This window comes from Protopterus annectens, chromosome 17.part0, assembly GCF_019279795.1.
Source record: "Protopterus annectens isolate FY-2018-M chromosome 17.part0, PAN1.0, whole genome shotgun sequence".
NCBI lineage: Eukaryota > Metazoa > Chordata > Ceratodontiformes > Protopteridae > Protopterus > Protopterus annectens.
Genome location: NC_056751.1, coordinates 86699741 through 86724037, shown reverse-complemented (window position 1 = coordinate 86724037; position 24297 = coordinate 86699741). Strand labels below are relative to the sequence as shown.

Genomic DNA, 24297 nt, shown 5'->3' with positions numbered 1-24297 from the left:
GTCTGTACTGGAAACAAGTGTTTTCTGAAGTGAAATGAATAAAAAAAGGAAAAGGTTGCATTTTCTTTAGTAAGGCATCCCCCTTTAATGTCTCAATGAGAGTACTGACTTTTTTTTTTCACATGATGCAATATAGCGAACAAATTACTTTTGATTTTTGTTTTTGTGAACAGTGACTTAGAAAACTGAACACAGAACAAAAATACTGTGTTGCACTCTAAATCAAAGTTGGAACTTAAACTTTGAAATTATCCAACAGGCAGACATAACTAAATACAACCTGTGAACTGACGAAACTCCACAAACTTTTAAACAAAAAGAAAAGCAATACAGCTCACAGGCATACCAGAACTTTTTATTAAGCACTTTCGTCTGCTTTACAGCTTGACTTCCTCAGAATACAATCCGCTTTAACTTCATTTCCGTTTAAATACACACTCAATCACATGTCCTTAATTAACACTCAATTAATTCCTTAAAACCATGCAAACATCTAAAAATATATTGAGTTGTCTAAACAAAATATGTTAAAAGAAAATGAAAATGTATATACACACACACTTGTGAATAAATCTTGAACAAGGAAAGGGAGACTTGTGTATAAAATTAATCGTTTTATAACCTATAAACAATGCTTTAGCTGATAATATTTAAATCTATTCTCCTCTAAAGCTCACTTGAAATTCTACTAATCTGGTAGAATGTACTAGTTGAAATTAATAAAGCCTAATACTAGGACTTAAAGACAAAACTAGTTTATAGATGTTAACGTTTTATGATAAAAAATACACACATTATATATGAAAATCTGTCTTCAGCTTTAAATAGCTGGAAATAGAGACAGTTTCATTAAGCCCTGGGGCGGGTTTGTAGCATTACATTTAAGCTGCCACATTAATTCTCTATATTCTAAGTAGGTGTTCAATGGATCCCCCTGTCTCTGTGTTGCACTTGTTCAAGGGCACTAAATTTAAATGTGTGTCCAGGAAAATCTTTAACATGCTTGCTTAATGCATTTTTTAGGTTACCCTTCTGGATGTCATATAGGTGTTGATAAATCCACTTATTGAAACTATTGATTGTTTTCCCTATGTAAAAACAATAGCAATTCTGACAAATCGCAATATAAACTAGTTGTTTACTCAAACAGTTAAGCCTTTGTTTTTGAATTACTTTTCCAAAACCCCTTATGTATAGAAACTCATTCTCCAAAATATGTGGGCATTGATTACAATGCCCACATTTACCCATTTTTCCTTTTCTGTCAGTCCCAAAGTTTATTTCAAGCAAATTTTTAAAAGATCTATCCATTTTGTACACCACTATTGGGTAATCCCCTAATTTTTCTTTATATTGGTGTTCAATATCAAACAATACCCAGTTTTGTTGTAGTATATCTTTAATCATGCCAAATCATGCCAAAATGGGGTGTAAAAGTAAGTATCATGGGATGTTGATGTACCTCTACATCTTTTGGGATCGCTGAATCAATAATTCCACTGATGTTACTAGTGTGTGATCCTCCCAGCCAAGTTACAAAATGACCTTCCTTCCTTTTTGTTATAACTTCCTGTAATACAGGTTTAAGAATGTGAGGCCAGTATCCCCTCGCTAACAACATATTTTCCAAAGTTTTGATTTCTTTAATGAAATTTTCTTCATCACTCACCATCCTTGCCAACCTAACTCCTTGGCCTTTGACCAATGATCCCTTTTGGTGTATTGGATGGGCACTGGAAAAATGAAGTAATGTATTGGAGTAGGTTGGCATTCTATACAATGTGGAGGTGAACTTTTGTTTGATTTTGTCTTTGGAAAAAGTTATATCCAGAAAATGTGTAAACTCTTTGTTGGTTTCCATGGTGAACTGTAAAAACCTAGTACTTTCATTTAAAAACTCAAGGAACTTTTCCAATGCAACTGGGGTCCCTCGCCACAAAATAAGTATGTCATCTAGGTAACGCCCATAAAATAAGCAATACCTATACAACTCAGAGGTGAACATCTTAGTAGTTTCCCATTCGGTCAGGACAATATTGGCAAATAAGGGCGCGCAAGACGCACCCATGGCTACACCCACTTTTTGTTTGAAGTAATGTCCTTCAAACAAAATAATGTTGTTTTTGAGTATAATGTCCATGACAGTTTGATACATTAACACCCTCGAGTGTGACAATCCTGAGTACTTACATAGCAAATCATAAAACAGGGTATTTCTCTCTTCATGGGGAATAACAGTAAATAAATTATGCACATCCATTGTGACAAAAAGGAGTTCATCATTGTACATTTCTTATTTTATTTTCTTAAGGCAATCCCATGAATATTGAAGTACATGTGGGAATTGCCCTAATATATTCTTTAAATGTTTATCTATGAATTTGGCCATTGAAAACGTCTTAGATGCTTTAGCATCTACTATAGGTCTCAATGGGGAGTCGGTGGTGGACTTATGAATCTTGCGTATACCAAATATCGTAGGGATACATGGATGTTCTTGCTCCATATAGTTAAATTCCCCAAGTGTTAGCTGGTTATTTAATAACAGATCAAGTAACATAATGTCAATATGTCTATACGCTATGTTAACTTGGTTAATTGATTTCTCTTCATATGTATCACTGTATAGATGTAATAACATTTTCTGAATATAAATTTCATGGTCCATAGCCACCAACCCACCCCCCTTGTCCGGTTTCATTAACCTAATCTTGTTCTTCATAATGTTTGACAGTAAAATTTCTTCCCCGTCTTTAAGGTTATTCTTGTAATAACTATTATTTTTATTTGTAAAAATCTCCCTTATTTGTGATGTACATAAATTTTCATATATTTGCAATATAGGGTGCAAGGGTACTTGCTTTTTTACATTTTTCAGTTAGTCCTAGCTGTATACTATTATCAAAGTATAAGCTTAGAGTAAGCTTCCCTATGTATATTTTTAATTCCAGAATACAAATTTCGATGCTAGGTTTTCTAACAGGCACAAAGTTTAATCCCTTCTGAAACAATTCAGCCCAATCTTGTGTGATGTTTGTTGAGCTTAAATTGTAGATTTTAAAATCTTGTCCTGCATTGGTGATAACATTATTAACTCCATCACTTGTTGGTGTTTCCTGTATCACCTCATAGATGCTCCCCCTCCCCCATTGGGATCAACCTCTCTGCGTCTGTAAATCTCTGCTGTGCATCGAGTCTCCCCTCTGGGAATTGTAATAATAATTCCGTTGATACTGTCCTTCTCCCCCCTGGTTCAGCTGTTGTCTCTGATTGAGAAGGCGCTGTGACCTTCTCAAAGGCTGCCCTAAAGGGGGCTCTTTTTCGTAAGCATCACCTTGGTCTTCATAGACCTCTTCTACACCTTCATGAACATTCTCAAATTCACTGTAAATACCACTGTTCACATTATTGAAATTATTAGGCAAATGATATGCTGTACCACGCTCATACTCAGCACTATCTCTCAAAAGTTTTTTTGTTTTTTTGTTCTTAATAGAACCAATGATTTTATCTACATTCACAAATACAGCTCTATATTCATTACTTTTCAAATGAAAGCATAAGTCGTTAGTAATTCTATTGTTTGGAACATCAACTTGTTTGTTAAGCAAAGTCATCTTTTTGTCATTTTCCCTAACCAATAGTTCCAATACATCACAACCATGTCTGTTAAATAGGGCAACCAGTTCATTGTATAAATCAGACCCATGGTCCATACCTGTTAGGAATTTCCATGTGCGAAGCCCTTCTGGAATCTGCTGTCTTCGTAAACATTCTCTCAAGTAGCTATTTTCCACTTGTAGTTTCCGAAGCTTTCAAACTTCTTTTTCAAATTGAAGAAGTTGTTTGTCTAAAGTTCATAGTTTTCACGGACTGGGTCATGGGTAAACACTTCAGCGCCATTACCCTGAATCCAGTCAGAAAAAGAAAAGGACACTTGTATATCTCACTGCTGGGATTCCGTCCAACCAGTACCAAAAGATTCTCCCTCTCTTTGTCTTGAACCTATCCCTGACCTCCGAACGTGAACTCGTCAATTCCCATGGACTGCCTTGTCCAGGAGGTATAGAAGCGTTCGCTGAAGCACCTCTATCCAAAAGCCCTGGTGAATTGCTAATGTCAGTCCCAAAAGTAGTTGGGCCTGGATGCGTTCCTTAGGGATTGCCCAATTGCTGTTTTATCAGCACTTCGATAAGTGCTGTGAGGTTCGCAATAGACTTGTTAAGTTCAGATAAAGAACCTCCACTGGTCTCGACCCTCGCCACTTGCTCTTCCTGTAAGATATCCATAAACCAAATACCCTGACCAAACTCCACAAACTTTTAAACAAAAAGAAAAGCAATACGGCTCACAGGCGTACCAGAACTTTTTATTAAGTGCTTTCTTCTACTTTACAGCTTGACTTCCTCAGAATACAATCCACTTTAACTTCATTTCCATTTAAATACACACTCAATCACGTCCTTATTTAACACTCCATTAATTCCTTAAAAACATACAAACATCTAAAAATATATTGAGTTGTCTAAACAAAATATGTTAAAAGAAAATGAAAATATATATACACACACACTTGTGACTAAATCTTGAACACGGAAAGGGAGACTTGTATAAAATTAATCGTTTTATAACATATAAACAATGCTTTAGCTGATAATATTTAAATCAATTTGCCTCAAAAGCTCACTTGAAATTCTACTAATCTGGTAGAATGGGCTAGTTGAAATTAATAAAGCCTAATACTAGGACTTAAAGACAAAACTAGTTTATACATGTTAACGTTTTATGATAAAAAATACACACATTATATATGAAAATCTGCCTTCAGCTTTAAATAGCTGGAAACAGAGACAGTTTCATTAAGCCCTGGGGGGTTTGTGGCATTACATTTAAGCTGCCACATTAATTCTCTATATTCTAAGTAGGTGTTCAATGGACCCCCCCTGTCTCTGTGTTGCACTTGTTCAAGGGCACTAAATTTAAATGTGTGTCCAGGAAAATCTTTAACATGCTTGCTTAATGCATTTTTTAGGTTACCCTTCTGGATGTCATATAGGTGTTGATAAATCCGCTTATTGAAACTATTGATTGTTTTCCCTATATAAAAACAATAGCAATTCTGACAATAGCAATTTACTTGAAATAAACTTTGGGACTGATAGAAAAGGAAAAATGGGTAAATGTGGGCATTGTAATCAATGCCCACATACTTTGGAGAATGAGTTTCTATACATAAGGGGTTTTGGAAACGTAATTCAAAAACAAAGGCTTAACTGTTTGAGTAAACAACTAGTTTATATTGCGATTTGTCAGAATTGCTATTGTTTTTATATAGGGAAAACAATCAATAGTTTCAATAAGCAGATTTATCAACATCTATATGACATCCAGATGGATAACCTAAAAAATGCATTAAGCAAGCATGTTAAAGATTTTCCTGGACACACATTTAAATTTAGTGGCCTTGAACAAGTGCAACACAGAGACGGGGGGGGGGGGGTCCATTGAACACCTACTTGGAATATAAAGAATTAATGTGGCAGCTTAGATGTAATGCCACAAACCCCCCAGGGCTTAATGAAACTGTCTCCATTTCCAGCTATTTAAAGCTGAAGGCAGATTTTCATATATAATGTGTGTATTTTTTATCATAAAACGTTAACATGTATAAGCTAGTTTTGTCTTTAAGTCCTAGTATTAGGCTTTATTAATTTCAACTAGTACATTCTACCAGATTAGTAGAATTTCAAGTGAGCTTTAGAGGCAAATTGATTTAAATATTATCAGCTAAAGCATTGTTTATATGTTATAAAACGATTCATTTTATACAAGTCTCCCTTTCCTTGTTCAAGATTTATTCACAAGTGTGTGTGTATATACATTTTCATTTTCTTTTAATATTTTTTGTTTAGACAACTGAATATATTTTTAGATGTTTGTATGTTTTTAAGGAATTAATTGATTGTTAATTAAGGACATGTGATTGAGTGTGTATTTAAACGGAAATGAAGTTAAAGTGGATTGTATTCTGAGGAAGGCAAGCTGTAAAGTAGACGAAAGCGCTTAATAAAAAGTTCTGGTACGCCTGTGAGCCGTATTGCTTTTCTTTTTGTTAAAGGGTTTGTGGAGTTTCGTCAGGTTACTTGGTTTGTGGATGTCTTACAGGAAGAGCAAGTGCCGAGGGTCGAGACCAGTGGAGGTTCTTTATCTGAACTTAACAAGTCTATTGCGAACCTCACAGCACTCAATGGCCAAATTCATAGATAAACATTTAAAGAATATATTAGGGCAATTCCCACATGTACTTCAAGATTCATGGGATTGCCTTAAGAAAATAAAACAAGAAATGTACAAAGATGAACCACTTTTTGTCACAATAGTTGTACGTGATTTATTTACTGTTATTCCCCATGAAGAGGGAAATACTCTGTTTTATGATTTTCTATGTAAGTACTCAGGATTGTCACACTCGAGGGTGTTAATGTTTCAAACTGTCATAGACATTATACTCAAAAACAACTTTATTTTGTTTGAAGGACATTACTTCAAACAAAAAGTGGGTGTAGCTCTGGGTGCGTCTTGCGTGCCCTTATTTGCCAATATTGTCCTGACCGAATGGGAAACTACTAAGGTATTCACCTCTGCGTTGTATAGGTATTGCTTATTTTATGGGTGTTACCTAGATGACATACTTTTTTTGTGGCGAGGGACCCCAGTTGCATTGGAAAAGTTCTTTAAATGAAAGTACTAGGTTTTTACAGTTCACCATGGAAACCAACAAAGAGTTTACACATTTTCTGGATATAACTTTTTCCAAAGACAAAATCAAACAAAAGTTCACCTCCACATTGTATAGAATGCCAACCTACTCCAATACATTACTTCATTTTTCCAGTGCTCATCCAATACACCAAAAGAGATCATTGGTCAAAGGCCAAGGAGTTAGGTTGGCGAGGATGGTGAGTGATGAAGAAAATTTCATTAAAGAAATCAAAACTTTGGAAAATATGTTGTTAGCAACGGGATACCCACCTCACATTCTTAAACCTGTATTACAGGAAGCTATAACAAAAAGGAAGGATGGTTACTTTGTACATTTGCTGGGAGGATCACACACTAGTAACATCAGTGGAATTATTGATTCAACGATCCCAAAAGATGTAGAGGTACATCAACATCCTATGATACTTACTTTTACACCCCATTTTGGCATGATTAAAGATATACTACAACAAAACTGGGTATTGTTTGATATTGAACACCAATATAAAGAAAAATTAGGGGATTATCCAATAGTGGTGTGCAAAAAGGATAGATCTTTTAAAAATTTGCTTGAAATAAACTTTGGGAGTGATAGAAAAGGAAAAATGGGTAAATGTGGGCATTGTAATCAATGCCCACATATTTTGGAGAATGAGTTTCTACACATAAGGGGTTTTGGAAAAGTAATTCAAAAACACAGGCTTAACTGTTTGAGTAAACAACTAGTTTATATTGCGATTTGTCAGAATTGCTATTGTTTTTATATAGGGAAAATAATCAATAGTTTCAATAAGCGGATTTATCAACACCTATATGACATCCAGAAGGGTAACCTAAAAAATGCATTAAGCAAGCGTGTTAAAGATTTTCCTGGACACACATTTAAATTAAGTGCCCTTGAACTAGTGCAACACAGAGACAGGGGGGGGTCCATTGAACACCTACTTAGAATATAGAGAGTTAATGTGGCAGCTTAAATGTAATGCCACAAGCCCCCCCAGGCCTTAATGAAACTGTCTCTATTTCCAGCTATTTAAAGCTGAAGGCAGATTTTCATATATAATGTGTGTATTTTTTATCATAAAACGTTAACATCTATAAACTAGTTTTGTCTTTAAGTCCTAGTATTAGGCTTTATTAATTTCAACTAGTACATTCTACCAGATTAGTAGAATTTCAAGTGAGCTTTAGAGGAGAATAGATTTAAATATTATCAGCTAAAGCATTGTTTATAGGTTATAAAACGATTAATTTTATACAAGTCTCCCTTTCCTTGTTCAAGATTTATTCACAAGTGTGTGTGTATATACATTTACATTTTCTTTTAACATATTTTGTTTAGACAACTCAATATATTTTTAGATGTTTGTATGTTTTTAAGGAATTAATTGAGTGTTAATTAAGGACATGTGATTTAGTGTGTATTTAAATGGAAATGAAGTTAAAGTGGATTGTATTCTGAGGAAGTCAAACTGTAAAGCAGACGAAAGAGCTTAATAAAAAGTTCTGGTACGCCTGTGAGCTGTATTGTTTCTCTTTTCTGTTTAAATAATACCTGTGGTAGCGCTTCTGTTTCTAGGATTAATGAACTGCATTCAGAATCATTGCAGAAACACAATAAATTCCCAAGATTTGCTTACCCTACTGAAGCCTTCTCTCCATAAATATACTTACAATCACACCCCTCACATGTCCTCTTCAGTGTTTCATGTTTCTGTTTTGGTTGTCATGGCTCTTAAATCATCCAAGTCAACGAGTCTGACAAAAGTAAACACAATGTAGTTACCCTCATTCCCAACACATTTATTTTGTAAGTGGAGACTGATGGAATCGATCCCAGCACAACAGGATGGTACTGATTAACAGTTCACAGCATCGGTTCTCTGCTTTAGCCAGGTCATAGGTCATCCACCTCTCTCCAATGGATGTGGCACTGAATTTTTTTAAGGGATAAAGAAACCCTACAACTCCACTGCTTGAGGCATTGCCCCTTTCAACCCCTTAATGTAATTTTACCAGCTCTCAGGTTGCTACACCTTGGTGAAGAGAGAACACCCACCCCCCATGCAATAGGGCCATATCTAAATAAACCATTTTTGGGGAAGTGTACATTTTACATACACAACCTCAAACTGCTGTCCTACTCTGAACCCTACTCCACTACAGAAGGGAAAAACTCCCAAAACATGGTTACTTATAAAACATAGTCTATTTATGACAGGAAAGAGAAAGAGTATTTCTGTATTCAGTGGTTACCCTATAAGAATATGAAATAAAAGGGTTTCTTGTTTCTCCACAGTGCATAATGTTTGAACCCCTGTAAGGAATCTGTCAGACGTCATTTGGTCAGCAAAAGCTGAAGCAGCAAAAGATTTAGCTGAAATACCACCAAAATGTCTCCATGCTACATGTATAATGTAGTTATATGACTCTCAGAGGTCAAGACAGAGTACCAAATGATGTAAAAGCACAAGTCCTCGACATTTACCTGAAAATTATAATGAAAACATTAACAGTATCAAACACAGCACAGGAAAGTCACTATTTTCAAACCTACCTCACCACAGGGTTCCCATTGTATAAAATATAAATGCCAGCTTCTTTATTTCCGTAGATTTGGTTGCTTCGAATGATGCCCTTTCCGTTGCCAAGGACAACAATACCAGAACGAAGACCACTATGTATCTTATTACACTGTAAATTAGAAAGGAGTGGGGGAATTACACACACATTAATTAGTGATAAAAAGATTGCAGAAAAGACTAGAATAGAAATGAAGTCAAAAAGAAAATTACATTTACATAAATCAAGTGTTCTGATGTTTACAAATTGGGGGTGGGGGGTGAACATCAGACTGCAAATACTATTTTCTTCAGCTCTTTTCCAGGTCAAAATTCAGCATGAATGCACAAATAAACAAATTAAAATAGAGAACGGTTTACCAACATCTCAGCATTCAGTAAGTGTAAATTCAGGTCTTAAGTTACAGACAAGCATAACTCCTAACAGACAGAATAAACTGCAAATACCTGACTAGTCCACACAAGATTTATTTGCTTTTAAGGTCGGAAACTTAACACACAGTGGCTATTCACTAAGAGGTTCATTTTGTTCTTCTTAGAACAATAATAAATCTACTAATGAAAGCAGTCCCTTCCTGAGCCAGATTTTCCAGTCACTCAAGCCTCCTTGATCACTGTGCATCTTTTGTTAGTATTAGAAGACATAACTCTTGTTAAACTACTCAACACACATTGCAGCAACGGTTTCTCCCATAGGCGGGATTTTCAACAGGGCACAGAATCTATGCTTTGAATTTCTTATTGCTCATAGGCAGACTGAAAGCTACTGAGCTTCATAGGATTGAGACTTGGCAACCACACTCTGTATGACACCAGCAAAACTTCCATGTGGTCAACTTATTTCAAGAACTGATTAAGCAATTCTGAAAGAAAATCTACTAAGCTACTGCATTTCTGGAGTCATTATTCCTGCAGATTATGGCTTAAAGAGCCCTGGTCTTACCGTATGCGCCCTCCTTTCCTTAGGGCCTGACTTACAACAAATTAGCTACAGCACAGCCATTTGCGTTACAGCCCTTCCATTACTTTTGTTGCTGTATTCGTATCAATACCCACATGTCATGGGGCAGAACATTTTAGAAAAAGAAATGAAGAAATCACATGACCATCTGGTTACTTTTAATTTCTTAGCTCAGCCATAGCTTTGTGGTACATTCTGAAAGGCACATTTTCAAGAATTTGCCATCACACAAACATTGTCTTCAATATGAGATGTACTGAAGCCCTGTGGATTACTTCTAAAAGCCAGCAACCATGTGTGTGTATATAATTTTGTCTGTGCAATACTCTCAAGCAGGAATAACTTACATGGGGGGCATATTGGGCTAAATGATTTGGGACACTAGATAGCACACACCTGTAGTACCAAAACATTCCTTTTTCCAGTTGGCTATGTCTAATCTGTAACTTTTCACATAAGAATAAACACAAGGTGGTGTCACAAAAGATGACAAGAATTTGAAAGAAACTAAGCCAAAAATGTGGATGGACTATGAAGAAACTGTAAAGGACATAAAACATACATGTATATACGTTTACAGGTAGATACAATAATGCTCAATCAGTGGGTAGAGTTCTGGCTGTTGAAGCACATGGACTTACATCACAGGTCTAAGGACCACTTGCCACAGAGAACTTTCCAGGAGTGCTAACTCTTCAATGTATCTTATGCACACATCTGTCCAGTTCTTGGATCAACTTAAATAAAAAAAAAATAAGCAAAGAAAAGCAGACAGAAGGTGGGAGTAGGTTACTTCCTACATTTGGACCCCATTCTCAGATGTAGCATCATAGTAGTTACCTGTAAAACCTTTACCTACACTTGTAGCAGCAGCAAGCAAAAGGACATCCTGGGTAACTGACCTAATGAAATCTGTCTTTAATCAAAGTGACCTCTAAGGAGACCTGGATGTAGAAGCAACAACCAATGTGCAACACTGTGCCAACATGTTCAGTTAATAAAACAGGTAGCAGGGTTGGATCCATGGCACAGAGGGTTACAGCAATGATTATACCCCACATGGCCTGGGTAGAAATAGACATTGCAATCTCATTTTTCCAACAGAGCAGGGTAGGGTGAGTTGTGTATGTTGGGGATGCATGCATTCTCAATGAATCATCTGTCTATAATGACCAGAGGACTGGCATGAGGTGTTTACTTGCAAGGGAAGCAGGGCAGTTTGGAAGCCATCATCACCTATCACCCACATCAGCATGTGATATTCTCAACCTCACTGCATGTCCACTCCATTGAATGATGCTGAGGTAAGTACATGACAGAATGTTATAGAATACAGAAAAAAGCCTTGAGGACCTAGATGATAATGCACTTGGATGTTCAAATGTGCTGTCCACCTCCCCAGCCATTCTGATGAAACCTGCTGTCCACCAGCTTCTTAGAGGGTTGGCTGGTGGACCCCTACTCCTAGGAGTTTAGCCGGTCAAGGGGGAGGCATCAATACATAGCAAATGATTAGCTGCCACAAAGTAGAAAAAAAAGCAGGCAGTTGGGGTGAACATTTATTTATGTAGTTATTTGCATTTGTTAACTGGGAAAGTTTGACTGAGCACGAAACTCCTTTTCAGCAGGTCCTGGAGAGAAAAGCTCAAAGCATTAAAATTATATCAGCATATCATCTTTTACAGTATGAAGTAGGAACTCCATAGTCATCACAATCATAAATACAACATCAGTATAAACACTACACTGTCGCTCGAACATTATTTTTTACAGTATGGAGAAGAAGCTACATAGTTTATACAAACAAAAATAAAGCATCTTTATACATCATTACTACAAAACAGTATGGAAATGATATAAAATGCTAATTATGAAAGATGCATATGGTATATAATTAAGTCAAGTAACCATGTAGCTACAACAAACCAAGAATACCAAAATAATAAAGAAGCTGCAAAAGCTGAGCAATACAGCATGTATCTGGTTACATCCATTTCACTGAGGAGTTTTTCATCAAATACAGAAAAAGATGGTGCAACTCATCAAAAAATCAGCGAGATTGCAGGACAGTGGGAAATGGGAAATGTGCCCTTCCATCAATGTAGTGAGATCTTGGAGATGGTACACATATTTAGAAGGGAGTGTGGAAATACGGGGGGTGGGGTGGAGCTGCAAATAAATGTTTTGTTTGGTTTGTTTGTTTTTTGTTTTTAGTTTTTCTATATATTTTGATGATCAAACATTTGTATTCAATCATCTGTAGCTTGATGCTTTGATATTTCAATGAAATGTCATACATCTCAAGTATAACAGTGAAGGACATCATAAATCTTAGTAGATCAGCAGCCATGTATACACACTTCTTGGCTTTCTCTGCAGCCGGTGTGGATGAAGGATATTCTGAGGCATTGTGGCAATTACCTCAAGTACACTGGCAACCCACTTATTCTTAATAAAACAAATAAATTATGCGAGAGGTACAAATACACTAATACTGGAGGCAAACCTCTTTCATACAACTAAAACTAATCCTATAGGGGTTGTCAGTGACACTTGCACCATGCCTACTGCACAATCAAAAAAGAACCCTCAGCCATCACATAAACACTCCGATAAAACACCACCCACAACTACACCTAGTAACACTGTATCCATTTCCTCTACTGTTAAGCCCTTAGGGACAACCAGCAAACAACCAAACTTTCTGGTCATTGGTGATTCTACAGTGAGCCACACAGATGTCCCCCTCACCAGACTGAGAGAGGGGAGAGTCATGGTTAGCTATCTTTCTGGAGCTAGGATCTGTCAAGTCACACAGGCACTCAGGTCATTAAACCACAGGTACCAGTGTGACTCTGTCATAGTTCATGTGGGTGTTAATGACCTGAGACATACCTCCCTTGACTATATGAAACGAGACATGATCGGGTATGCTGATTATGTGTCTCAGGCAGTTATGAGCCTAGCACTGAGTAGCATACTACGTTCTCCAAGGAAGATGTCATATTACCAACAGAAAATGATTGATTTTAACAACTGGCTTAGTTTCTGTTGTCAATCCGAGGGGGTACAACATTTGCTGGTCTGGGAGGACATATACGATAGACCACAATGCTTTTCCAGAGATGCATGAAAAATTAGGACATACTTAACCTGCAAACAAGGGACCCATCATAGTTTGGCTTTGTTAATGGAAGGTCATGCCTACTAAATCTGGTGGACGTCTTTGAGAGGGTCTCTAAAGCAATAGATGAGTAAAAGACTGTTGACACAGCTTACCTCAACCTGGCCAAGACATTTGATATAACACTCCACTCAGGCATTATAGACAAGCTCACTAAATTAGGTATAAACCCTTTTATCACCCACTGAATAGTCAACTGGCTCACTGATAGGACCTAGGAGGTCAAAACAAGTGAGGTCACCTCCGCCAAGAGGCCAATAATTAGTGGAATCCTCCAGGGCTTGGTACTGGGCCTGCTCCTTTTTGGCATTTCTCTGATGTGAAAGCAAATGCTGAAGGTTTATAGTTCACTAAGTTTACAGATGATTGCAAACTGGGTATTATCATTGACTCCTCTGCAGACACTTGTATTCTTCAAGGTGGCCTATCTCTGATTAACAAATGGTGCCAAAGCCACTGTCTTAAGCTCAATGTTAAGAAATGCATAACTGTACCCTTTGTGAAGTCAACCATCCCAGCTAAATACCAAGTTGATAATACATCCTTAAGAGTTACCGAGCGGTCAGGGATCTAGTTATGCAAGTAGACAGTAGTCTTAACTTTGACCGCCAAGTGGCCACAGTGGTGAGGAAATACTTTTAGGTTGCACAACTTATAAATAAGGGCATGGCATCTAGGTCCAAAGAGATCATTATCCCTCTGTACTGTTCCTTTATCAAAGAAATCATAGAGTACAATGCTCCATTCGGTATGTACCTGAGCTGGCATATGAAGCAACTAGAGCAACCGCAGAGGTTCCTTACATAGGTTCATAGGTAGGTACTAGGCTATTGGCCCTAGGGCCTATATAAGCCTAGCCAAAGGTACCCTGACTTTCGCCACCCAAGAAAATTATTTTCCTGTGCCACTGTCGAGCAGAGCCACAGATGTGATCCCCGGGGTGAATTTCCTATCTCCCATCCAATCATCAAGATTTTTCTTGAACAGTGCTAATGAGGAGCTTTGTTTGATATAGATAGGTAGTTTGTTCCAGAGTATGGGAAGTCTCTGGGACAGGAATCTATCCCTCCAGCATGTTCTGTTTATTGTGGTGACAAGGTTTAGCTCCCTAGAGCGTGTAGCTCGTAGGGATTGGGATTTCTTTAAGTGGAGCATGTCTAAAAGCTCTGGGTTTGACATAGCTTTGTGTGTTAGGCAGAGATTGCCTCTGAGTAGGTGATATGCAATGGAGTAAAGCTGCAGTTTTTTGAGACGGTCTGCATAGGGCATCTCTTTGAGGCCGGTAATCCTCTTTGTGAGGTATTTCTGTGGCCTTTCCAGTTGTTGTAGATGTCTTGTGAGGTACATACCAAAAGGTGCATTGTACTCTATAATGGGTCTAATGAGTGATGAGTAGAGGGGAACAATGACCTCTTTTTTCCTGGATGAGAAACCTTTTGTGATGAGGTGTGCCACATAGAAGGATTTCCTGACTACTGTGGCGATGTGATTATCAAAGGAGAGACTACTGTCCACCTGTGTCCCAAGGTCTCTTATCACACTTTCAGTGTTGAGTAGACTACCACCTATGTGGTAGTTCATGGGTACTGAGTTTTTACCAAAAGGAATGACAATGCACTTTTTGGCATTGAGCTTGAGGCCATGGCTTTGACACCATGCATCTGTCTCAGCAAGGCCCTTTTGTAGGATGTCCACAACTTTTGGAGTTTTGATTATGGCTCCTAGTCTGCAGTCATCTGTGAACTTCGTTAGCCAAAGACCTTCTGTGTTGGCCTGTACTTCAGAGAAGTAGATACCAAACAGGAGAGGACTCAGGACCCTGTGGTACTCCACTTGTCACTGGTCTGAAGCTGGATTTGGAGTCTGCTACTGTCACAGTGTGGGTTCTGTCAGTGAGCCAGTTGGCAACCCATCTTGTGACATATGGATTTATACCTAGTTTAGTGAGTTTATCTATAATTCCAGAGTGGGGGATGGTGTCAAAAGCCTTGGCGAGATCTAGATAGGTTGTGTGAACCACCTTACCCTCATCTATGGCTTTGGTGACTGCTTCAAAGAAGTCTATCAGGTTTAGGAGACATGATCTGCCTTTTACAAACCCAAACTGGGTGGGGTCCTGAGTTTGGAGATTACCAGTGTCATTGTTTATAAGTTCCATGATGATATGCTCCATAGCCTTGCAGACCAGGCTCATTAGGCTAATGGGGCAGTAGTTTCTGGGGTCTGTGGTGGCTCCCCCTTTGTGGAGTGGGATAACTGTTGCTGTGCGCCATTCAGTGGGCACATAGCCGTAGGTGAGGCTATGACTGAACATGGTATTTAGGTGGGGTGCCAGTTCGTTCTGTAGTTCATGTAGAACACAGCCTGGGATGTCGTCAGGTCCCATGGATGCTGTGTTCTTGGCTTTGGATAGTGTGTTTTTTACCTGTGCAGCCGTGATTACAGGAACTTTGCATTCTTCTGGTATAGAGATGGGCCCTTTAGGGGATGATAGAGGGGTAAAGTTAGCACTGAACCTATCTGCCAGGATGTTGGCAATATCCGTTGGTTCTGTATATTTAGTGCCATTGTGCTGTAACTCAGAGCAGATATGAGCGTTGCCATTGAGATTCTTGACATAGCTATAGAATGCTTTGTGGTTGTCTTTAGAGTCAGTAGCGATTTTGTTTTCATAACTAGCTTTGGAGGATTTTATGAGGGATCTCAGCTTCTTACTGAAGCTGACCAGGGAGTTTCTCCAATCATGGGATTTTACTCTTTTTTGCAACAGTTTCTTTCTTCTTGTTTATGGCAGGGGACCACCAGATTGGCTTCCTTTTTTTTGGAGGATAGCATCTTGGTTCTGTTAGGGACTGCACGATCCATGCACTCATGTAAGTGCTTATAAAGTGCATTTGTGTAGGATTCAGCAGTCATACCTCTATTGTCCGTCAGCATGGGTGTTGTGAAGTTTGCCACTTCTGTCTTAAGAAGCGTGAAGTTGGCTTTGGAGAAATTTTTTACTGTGGTTTCCCTAATGGGGGGTGGGGGAGGGATGTGGATGTCTAGGATGATTAGCTTATGGTCGGATCTGACCAATGAGGAATTGACCTCTGGTGTGGAACACTGGTTGCCCATGTTGGCAATAACCAGATCTAGGATATTGCTGCCCCTGGTGGGGGTGTGGATAAGTTGATCCATGGCACTGGAATTTATGAATTCCAGAAAACGTTGAGCACAAGAGTTGGTACATGAGTAGTTTTCCCAGTTAATGGTAGCCTTACAAAAAGAATTCAAGGCATAACAAATCTGCCTTACGCAGAGCACCTTAAAAACCTTTCCCTCTATTCAGTTTCCTATAGATTGCTGAAGTATGATCTATGCCTGGCTTACAAGACATTTGCAAATCCTACACTTATGAATGTTCTGCATATTCACAAGTCAAACAGTACTAAAAATACAAGTTTTAAGGACCTACATTTTGTCTGTGACTTAAACAGAATATGCTTGAGAGACAAATATGTGTCCCAGAGACTGCTCCTCCTATGGAACAGGCTTCCCATCCATGTGAAGTGGAAGTTGTCTATTACCCAATTTAAGCGCAATCTAGAGCAGTGGATGGGGAACAGGAAATTTACATCAGGCCTGGCTCTCATGTCCCTTATGAACAGAGGTAGCTTATAAAAGCCTAGCCCTCACTGTCCTGTTTGGATACAGGACATCATTATTCTTTTGAGAAAACTTGGCTAAGCTGAGAAAGGCCCCCAAGTCATTAGCCTAGTAACAATCTATGAATCTGAATGGAAGGCAAGTCTCAGGTTCATAAAAACATAGGTGTAGTGTGCAGCAATGGGATTCTTACCATCTTGCACTGCTTAGAAGCATACCTCTCAACCGTACCGAATTCCTCTGCAAATACTGGTTTTGAGGGCAAAATATTGGGGTGCCACAAATTCCCGAGTGGCCCCTTTAACTCCTGAATTTCCCGGGTTTTTTTTTTTCAAATTTTTTTTTTTTGACAAATTTGTTGCTGATGTCATCACGTGCAGGGTGTGCGCTATGACGTCAGCATCACAAGGCAGACTGCCAGCCTGTTGGAATTTGGCTGAGGGCTCAAGGGGGTGTGTACTCTCTCTGTTTACCTTTTTCCATAGGTAACATGCTTACTGACAGTCAGGGCAGAGATCAGAATCAACGAACAGAATGGTGGAGAGGATGACTACTCTCTCGTCTCAAGCAGGCAGCTGTTTTTTGTTTTAAAATTAATTATAGCAACCACCGAGCCCCAAGCCATTCGTTACTACTTACTGCAGCAGTCAAGCTCAAGCTGTAGAGTCTCTGCAGCAGGTCTAAGTCTTCTCTTGAATCTCTCTTCTTAATCATGCCATGCACACTGCAGCGAAGAAATGGAAACATTTATCTTGATTACTAGACTGTACCAGTTCTTCCCCTGGCTCCTACAGGTAATAAAAAAAAAAAGAAAAAAAAGCCAGCAACTACTGTACTATTAGTCATAATAATCATCAATGGGTAAAGTATCTCACACTAGTCTATACTACCCTAGCCTAATTTGTTTAACAACATGTGGCAAGCAAGAAGCAAATGTTTTAGAGGACACAAACATTTCCTTTCATTTAAGCAGTGCTGGTGTGGTACATGCACCAAGTTCTCAGAAGTAGTAAGGACAGGCTTGCAGCTTGGGGAAAACATAATTACGTACCTATGTACCATAATTATGGTTGAGGTACCACATGCAGTCTCTTCACAGTGGGAAAGTTGGGGAAAAATGAATGTTTTTATTTATTTTAGAAATTAAAAATATATGTTTCTAACAATAAAAAGTGAAACATTTTCAGCTGTCAAGAAAGCCTAGTTTTATTTATTTTTGGAATATAGTGGCCAATTTAGCACTAGCACTTGCTAAGTTCTGAGTTTAAAGAAGCTGCAATGGAATATTCAATCACCATAGCTTCTTAAAATGTCTGGCATTGTATTTGAATGGTGCTGAGAAATGTATGCAACTGGTTTATGCTGAAGGATTGAATTTATAGTTGGCTTGTAGCCTGCCATAAATAAGTAAGGAAATTGTCTCATGCCATGTTGGCTTCTCGTGGAGGTGCATTAGTGGTACTTACTATATTCTTTGTTTTAGCTTTCATATTCTTTCAAGAGGGCACTACCGTGGTAGAGCAGTACTTACTCCTGTCTTGCAGAGCTTGGTTATGTAGTTCATTTCTTCATGAGGTATCATTCTGTACAGAGTCTTCAAGTTCTTGTATCTGTGTAGGTTTTCACTAGGTATTGCAATTTCCTCCAATTTCAAAAAATGCGTGAGGTGAATTAATGATCCCCCTCAATTTTACATAGGGGGATGTGCATGTGTGTGTGTGGTGTAAGACTGTGTGTGCGTCCTTTAATGGGTTGGTATTCCATTGAGGATTATTTCTTTGTCTTAAATATTCCAGTTCAGGTGCATTACTATATGTATGTGATAAACAGTTTGTCAGACTATAATTCTATGAATTCCTTTCAGAGTCACTGTGTCATCACAGCTTCTGCAGTGTCTGTGTGCAATTCACTATTTCAACAAACTGCTCTTGTGCTTAGCAACAGTTCCTAAGGTACACATACCACATGCCATAGCAAACGTTTTGTAAAACATTCTGTATGAGTTTGCATAACAAAGATCTAATATGAATTTGCTCCTTTAAGACATTTGTTAGTAAATATTTCACTTGCCATCAAACATTGTCAAGGAAGGATTTTGAATTTATTTATTCATTCTCTTTTTTTTTTTGTGGATTAGTCTCAAAATATTAGTCACTGTGCAGTATGTCAGCAAGTCTTGTAGCATTCCCTGGTAACTCTCTCAGTGTGAATTATATCCACTTTTGCTAAATATTTATTGCACACCTTTGTAATCATTACGTTTAACATGAACTACTTTTTTCTATTTCTTGTTTAGTTTGTATTCACAAAGTGAACATTTTGCTGGAGTTACATACAAGGAGGAATTCAGTATGGAAGAGTATGGAACTTTCCTTAATACAGTGTAGGCATTTCCGGAAGTTCCTGAGCAGTCTTAAGAGTGGCTTTAACATGTTTTCCCTCATTTAGGAATAAGGAAACACTTGTTCAAAGTTTGATACAGGTTCAAATATTCACATAAATAAAACACAATTCTTTTTATTTTGTTTTTCATGATAATATTTTGTCTATTCTTCAGTTTGCGTTTAAAAATTGGTATCGCACAATTCCACTGGAGTGGGCAGGGTTACATAATTATGTATGCAAATTTTATGTTAATCAGCATACAGATTTTTTGGCCAGTTGTACCTATTTTTCATGGGCCTTTGTCCAGATTTTTCATGATTCCAGGTTGAGAGGTATGCCTAGAAGGAAATGTGTGTGTGTGTGTGTGTGTGTGTGTGTGTGTGTGTGTGTGTGTGTGTGTGTGTGTGTGTGTGTGTCTGGTGTCTGGTGTCTGTCATGTCTGTGTAAATAAACAGCATGAAGACAAGAACAAAAATGTAGTGACTCTCTGGGTAAGCTAAGAATGCCAGGACTACTAGACAGAGACAAAAAACAGTCTGTAGTAAGAGCGTCTGAACATTTTCAGACAAGAATACGCAACTTCTGTCTGGCATGTCCTGTGTCTAACATGATTCATATGTAAAGCATACTCAGTAGTGAGCACTGGAATGTATATGTACAAGCAGAGACATTTTTTGCCTTGCCTGTGTCTAGAAGTGCATACTTCCCTCAGACCTTTGCTTCTTTTTGACTTCTAAACAAACATCAAGACACTGGGAGCAGAATAATAAGAAGAATACAAGATTTCTTAAGTGCCTTTGTAAAAATGTTTCTCTTCATTCTGACTATTTATTTTATTTTATTTTTATTTTACATTTGTTGACCGGGATAGTCCGACTGGATGCATGTCCATTTTCAGCGGAGGCCCGTGGAGAAAAGCTCCAAGGGTAAGCAGATACAGCATTACATAATACCAGCATTAGATATTACAAACAGACTATTTACAGAGATTACATAAGTAAGCAAGTTAAACAAGTTCCACAGGTTACAGTTAATCCTGAGCACAAGTCAGGATTAAATTAAATTACACAGTAAACTGGTTAACAGATTTTTACACATTCGAGTTAGCCAGGCTTGATACAGTGACATAGCCAGTTAAGTGCCAAATGTTGTTTGAGTCTAGTTTTAAATTGACCTAAGGTGGAAAGTAAGGTAATATCAGCTGGAAGAGAGTTCCAGGATCTACTTACAGAGTTTGCAAAGAGAGAATCACCGGATGTGTTACTAATTTTGCTAGTCTGAATTAGTAGTTTGTTAGAGGATCGAAGCGGTCTAGGATTGTTATAGGGGGTGATAATATTTTTAAGTGCAGGAGTATTGTCCGGATTATAGAGAATTTTATAGGCCATAATCAGTTGGTTATACTGGATTAGGCTGGGTAGTTCAAGCCAACCAAGCTGATTTAGATTGATGCAATGATGTGTCCTAAAAGGCAGCCCAGTGGCAAACCTGGCAATGTGGTTGTAGCAAATTGAGAGTTTGTTAAGGATAGTCTTGTTCAAATTCGAGAGTAGAGGGAATGCATACAGAAGGGTTGAAAGAAGGTGAGAGCGAGCTACGGCAATTTTAGCTGGAGGGGTTAGGAAGGCTTTTATTCTGTAAAGTGACCCTAGTTTTTTATTGATGGTTTTGATAGTTTGGTTAACATGTAGGTCAAATTTGAGATTATTGTCTATGATGACACCTAATAGTTTTGTAGATGGGTCAGGGGAGATTAATGTGCCATCATTTGATTTTATGGTAAAGGTGAAAGCGGTAGACCTACGTGTTGGTGAAAATAACAGCATTTTATTTTTTTGGGATTTAGGATCAGACGATGTTCAGAAAGCCAGTTTTCTATTGTATTAAAGGTGGTCTGGGTAGCTGACCATAACTCTACTGGAGATGTGGCTGAGCAAATCAGAGTAGAGTCATCAGCATATTGGATACAGCTGACTTTTGGGATGACAATATAAAGGTCGTTAATGAAGATGGAGAACAGCAAGAGCCCTAGTATAGAGCCTTGTGGTACTCTGAGGGTGTTAGGTAGAAGGTTAGAGAGTTTGTTTTGCCAGAGGACAGCCTGCTGTCGTCCATTCAGGTAGGATTGAAACCATTGGAGGGCTCCAGTATCTAGACAGAATGTTTGCAGGGTGTCGATTAAAAGTTGGTGATCAACCATATCGAATGCCTTGGAAAGATCCAAAAAGAGGGCTGAGGATATATAATTATTGTTGCGATTATGGTTTATGGTGTTAGTAAAGGCTAGGAGGGCTGAAGTAGTGCTGTGATGAGGAAGGAAGCCATGCTGAGTGTCTGCCATAAGGCGATTTTGGATTAGGTGGTGCATGAGTTGTCTATGAATACATTTTTCCATAATTTTTGCAAGTGGAGAGAGTATAGCTATTGGCCTATAATTGGAGAATTCAGTAGAGCTGCCTCCTTTGTGAAGTGGGATTACATAGGATATTTTTTAGATGGTGGGAATTTTAGCTTCTACTATGGTTCGATTGATTAGTACTGAGACGGGGTAAGCAATAGCATCAGCTGATTTTTGTAGGTACTCGGCAGGGAGTTGATCAGCAGAAAGTGTAGTGGGTTTTAATTTTTTGATCAAGGTACGGATAAGTGAAGTGGCAACTGGTTGCAAGCTGAATGCAAGTAGGTTTCTAGGGGTGCTACTTTCAGGACCAGGGGAGCTAGGAGGTAGTTGGCTAGCTAGGGCTTGAATTGTCTCAGTAAAGAATTGGTTAAAACTATCAGAAACATCTTCAGGGTTTTTATCAATAGTAGTAGCAGGGATTGGGGTTGAAGTTTGTCCAGGATGTAGAAGATTATTTAAACCTGCCCAAACTTCTGAGGGTTATTTTGATTTACTGTCTGTAAATTACAGTAGTATTGTTTTTTGTCTTGTAAAATTGATTTTTTGGTTTCGTTCCTGGATTGCCTGTATTTAATGTGATCTTGAGGGTCTTTAGAAGAGCATAAAGCCCATGCTTTGTTTCTAAGGGTAATTTTGAGTTTAGACTCTATAGAAAGCCATGGTGCAGTTTTTGCCTTGGTTCTCTTTGAACGAACAGGTGCATGCAACTCAAGGATCTCAAGGAATTTGTTGTTAAAGTATGCTACTGCTTCCTCTAAGGGGAGGTGTTTTAGAATAGACCAATTACATGAGTTTATTTCTTGTTGGAATTTGGCAGGGTCAATGTTTTTATTGTTTCTAACCTTTCTGAGTAAGGGTTGTTGGGAATTAATGGTTTTGTGCTTAAATACATATGTGAGAAGGTGACTAGGAAATGTTTATTACAATACCAAAATATCTACCTTCAAAAGTACAAATGACAGAGTGGGGTGGGTACAGGAAAAATAAATAAGCCATCAAGTTCTAAAATAATGATTTTTATCTGTTATATTTAGGAACAGAACTAACTAGAAGAAAATGTTCTGCTGCCTTTTCTATACAGATAATCCCTCACACTTTAAGCGTTTTTAAGAATCTAATTAGAAACCTTTTCAGTATGGCTTAAATCCACCAATATGATCAAGCTACAAGTCCCTGTCCAGAAGACTGAGCAATTTGTTCTGCAGTACACATAGGTGCAGGTGTAAAGAGAAATGTACTTTCAATATTCAGGACTCATATCGTTGTCCACACTACCCAACTAACACTGAAAAAATGTGCACATTCCTCCAAATGTTAAACCTTTATATTTAAAATGTGCACACCATTTATATATTTTTAGAGTACCCCTACTTCTGCCATGCTGTGTAGAGATCTACACTGCAGATGTTAGTTTAGAGTAGATATTTTGGGTCCTCTGAACCACACACTTTTAGAGAAACATCAGTACTCTGAATATGCCTGGCTACACCCAAGCACACGGGGAGGAGGCTGGGTAAATTGAAATAAATTATATGAATTCCTTACTTCCAACTGGATTAAAAAAACATACATTAAACTGACCAAAAACAAGTCCTGATTCTTGCTGTGTCACTGTTATCTGTATGGCACAGGTGGGTAGAGACAGACTACTGCCACGCTTCTGCTGGTGGAACACATTTTTGAGAACTTATTAAAATATTGTAAGTGGTGTTACTTTATAGAACCTGATTGAAAATATGTTGTCTAACCACTACCTTTTGACTGGACCTTCTACAAGTACTAGCTACTACATCAGTGTGTCTTGAAGATAAATTAAAGTCAAAGGGGGTAACACATTTAGACAACACATTATACAGCTACTTGGATTACTCTGAAGCTTCTATCATGCTTTTAACTCAAGTTAACCAGTAAAGAACAAATGCATCCTAGTTGCTTCATGTAAAACCATTATTTTAAGTGGGAAATGGTGCTATGTCTCCTCAGTTCTTATTCAGGGACACCACTGCATGTGAAATGCTGTCAGGAAAAAGGTGCAGTAAATAACCTCTGCTGTGCCATTTTACGTGTAACAACAGCAGTGCTACTTACCCGAAAAAATGTTGTAAACCTCTTATTATACAATGACCCCCCATTAATATTCCAAAATGTGCACGCTGATTGGTTAGCGTGCACGTTGTAAATCAGAGTTATAGTAATGGAAAAAGGTCCGGTCGTCCAGATTTTTTCCATTAGTATAACTCTTTTTTTACAGCAAAGGAGAACGCAAGATCTCTGTTGCTTTTTACACACTGTCGCGCTATGTTAAACGAGTTTAACTTAGCGAGACACCTTTAAAAAAAGTAACGGAGATCTTCTTATTTCCGTTGCATTTTTT

At 38.1% G+C, this 24297-nt stretch overlaps 1 protein-coding gene across 1 annotated transcript in view; it reads right to left on the bottom strand.

The window, feature by feature from the left end:
- FBXO10 (F-box protein 10) overlaps nt 1-24297 on the bottom strand; it is a 721173-nt gene that overhangs the window by 323544 nt on the left and 373332 nt on the right. Inside the window, exon 5 of the mRNA XM_044059796.1 lies at nt 9320-9456. Within this exon, the coding sequence (XP_043915731.1) occupies nt 9320-9456 (137 nt within the window). The remainder of the gene's footprint in view (nt 1-9319; nt 9457-24297) is intronic.